The sequence below is a fragment of the Ipomoea triloba genome, chromosome 6, assembly GCF_003576645.1.
Source record: "Ipomoea triloba cultivar NCNSP0323 chromosome 6, ASM357664v1".
In the NCBI taxonomy this organism is placed as follows: domain Eukaryota; kingdom Viridiplantae; phylum Streptophyta; class Magnoliopsida; order Solanales; family Convolvulaceae; genus Ipomoea; species Ipomoea triloba.
The window spans coordinates 5,054,830-5,057,607 of NC_044921.1; the positions used below are offsets into that span (position 1 = coordinate 5,054,830).

General features: G+C 43.3%; 1 protein-coding gene across 1 annotated transcript; it reads left to right on the plus strand.

Moving 5' to 3' along the window:
• Nucleotides 1–212: 212 nt before the first annotated feature.
• LOC116023229 (CBL-interacting serine/threonine-protein kinase 25-like) lies at nt 213–1,947 on the plus strand. Its single transcript, XM_031264216.1, has one exon. The coding sequence runs from the start codon at nt 508–510 to the stop codon at nt 1,840–1,842; it is 1,335 nt and encodes a 444-aa protein (XP_031120076.1). The 5' UTR covers nt 213–507; the 3' UTR covers nt 1,843–1,947.
• Nucleotides 1,948–2,778: the final 831 nt, after the last annotated feature.

Consider the following 2,778-nt stretch of genomic DNA (forward strand, 5'->3'; position numbering starts at 1 on the left):
GAACCTGGGTCCACCCGAGTTGATGGCATAACAACCGGCAGATAAAAATGCCAAAAAAAATACATTCTTTGTAATATAATTTCATCTAACTCATTTTGCCACATGGCCCACATCAAAATTATTAGAGGCAAATTATTGGAACAGTAGCATATTAAGTAACTATAAATTGCACTTGGGTACACGCTCCGTTGGACTTTTGGAAGGACACATCACCATTTTAGAAACCACCAGAACTTAACTAATTTCCTTCTTCCTTCCTAACCCTCTTCTACAATTTCTCAATTCCCTATTGATCCATTCAACTTTTTTTTTTTTTTTTTTTTTTTTTAAATCTAAAACCTTTAATTTCACCCCAAGAACCATGACCATATTCAATTCAAATCCCAATTTGATGATCTCACTACCTTTCTAGCCAAAGTTCCAAACATGGGTTTCAAAGATATTTGAAGAATCGTTAGAAATTTGTTTCGATTTGGTTCAATTGTGCGGAGATTATATTGATTGAGCATGGGTGAGAGTCAAATGTTGTTCGGGAAATACGAGAAAGGGCGGTTATTGGGCAAAGGCACGTTCGCTAAGGTTTATTACGGCAAAGAGGTGGGCACCGGCGACGGCGTGGCGATCAAGGTGTTGAACAAAGATCAGGTGAAGAAGGAAGGGATGATGGAGCAGATCTCGAGGGAGATCGCGGTGATGCGGCTGGTGCGTCACCCTCACGTGGTGGAGCTCCGGGAAGTGATGGCCACGAAGACCAAGATCTTCTTCGTGATGGAGCACGTGAAAGGCGGGGAATTGTTCGCTAAGGTTGCCAAAGGGAAGCTAAAGGAAGAATCCGCCCGGAAATATTTCCAGCAGCTCGTCAGCGCCGTGGATTTCTGCCACAGCCGCGGCGTCTACCACCGGGACCTCAAGCCGGAGAATCTCCTCCTCGACGAGCACGGCGACTTGAAAATTTCCGATTTTGGGCTCTCCGCCTTGCAGGAGCAACTACGGAACGACGGGTTGTTACATACCCAGTGCGGGACCCCGGCCTACGTGGCGCCGGAGGTGTTAAGACGGAAAGGGTACGACGGGGCCACGGCGGATATTTGGTCGTGTGGGGTTATTTTATACGTTCTCTTAGCCGGATTCTTGCCGTTCCAAGATGAAAACGTGATGCATATGTACCGGAAAATTTTCAAGGCGGAGTATGAGTTCCCGGCGTGGTTCTCGCCGGAGACTCGCCGGATGGTTTCCAAGCTTTTAATGGCGGATCCGGGGAGACGAGCTACACTCCCGGCCGTAATGAGATCTCCATGGTTCAGAAAGGACCTAAAAGTCCCAAAATCGTTTCTTATATCGTCGGAAAAAGTGGAAGAGGAAGAAGAACCCCGGCGAGAATTCGAACCACCTGCACTCCGGAAATCTCCGTCGTCGCCGGCGTTCTTCAACGCCTTCGAGTTGATCTCGTCGATGTCGTCGGGGTTCGATCTTTCCGGGCTGTTTGAGATGAAGGGGAAGGCGTCGTCCATGTTTACGTCGAGGAGTTCGGCCAGAGATGTGGTTGGGAAAATTGAGAAAATGGCTAAGGGGATGAGGTTTAAGATCTTGAGGGTAAAGCCGTTCAAGGTTAAGATGCAAGGCCCCGACGGCGGCCGGAAAGGGCCACTTCTGGTGACCGCCGAGGTGTTCAAGGTGGCGCCGGAGGTGACGGTGGTGGAGTTCTCCAAGTCGTCCGGCGACACGTTGGAGTACAATAGGTTTTGTGAGGAGGAAGCTCGGCCGGCATTGAAAGACATTGTTTGGGCATGGCAAGGTGGCACTAGCAGCACCAATAATGCTAATGGTGAATGCACAAAATAGATTATTTCTTTCCTCTTAATCATTCCACTTTATTAAAGTTTTTATTAAAAACTATATATATAATTTGGTGTTTCGATGATCAAATTGACTGTTTTTAAGCTCTTCTCTCAAAGGATTCAATCTAGAGAGTCATCCACGTTCTGACCCGACAGAGCATATGAGAGGAGAAAAATCACGATAAAGTAGTGGCTCCTGGCCTTTTGGCCTATTAGTAGTACCTTACAGGCTTACAATGAGCCTATGAGGATTTGGAAAATTTTTAGAGTAATTTAATTGAGTTCTCTATTGATCTAGTTGTTAATCAGAACTCATTTGCATCCTATCAATCAATCGGTCATAGATAGAAAGATAGGTAAACGTGAAGCAACGCCAATCAAATTAGTTAGACGGTTGACTTGTAATCATAGTGTTACGTTCAATTCTTAATGAGAGTGACCTATTGATTTTCTTGATTTGAGTCGATCAATTATGAACAACATAGACTGGTTTACCTCTTTGTAAAATTAAAGTCATAAGACTGGAATTTACCCAGTACACCATCGGATTAGTGGTTGCACTTATACAACGACATCTAGAGAGCTACTTGCTTAATAAGTAAAATATGCCTGGATTTGATGCAAATATTAGTGCAATATAAAAGAAAATGTTATATAGAATCATGAAAATTCTTGTATGGAGTAATATTTTGTATACATCATTTGAAAACAAAAAATAATGAAAAACAATTGGAGAATCTTGTCTCTGCAAAGTGGAGTCTGAATATTGAGACAGTGACCTGTTGACCGGTATACTACCTAACGGTTACAGAGTTACAGTAGAAAAATAATAAAAATTATTGTTAGTTGATTAAGAAATTAGTAATTGCTTTAACACCAATTAACAAGAAAGTCAAAGAGCGAAATAGGAAATTAAGGAAGTCCGGCCACCTAGAAATTG

Excerpts from the sequence above, each read along its gene's own strand:
- LOC116023229 (XM_031264216.1), top strand. The coding sequence starts at position 508 with ATGGGTGAGAGTCAAATGTTGTTCGGGAAATACGAGAAAGGGCGGTTA.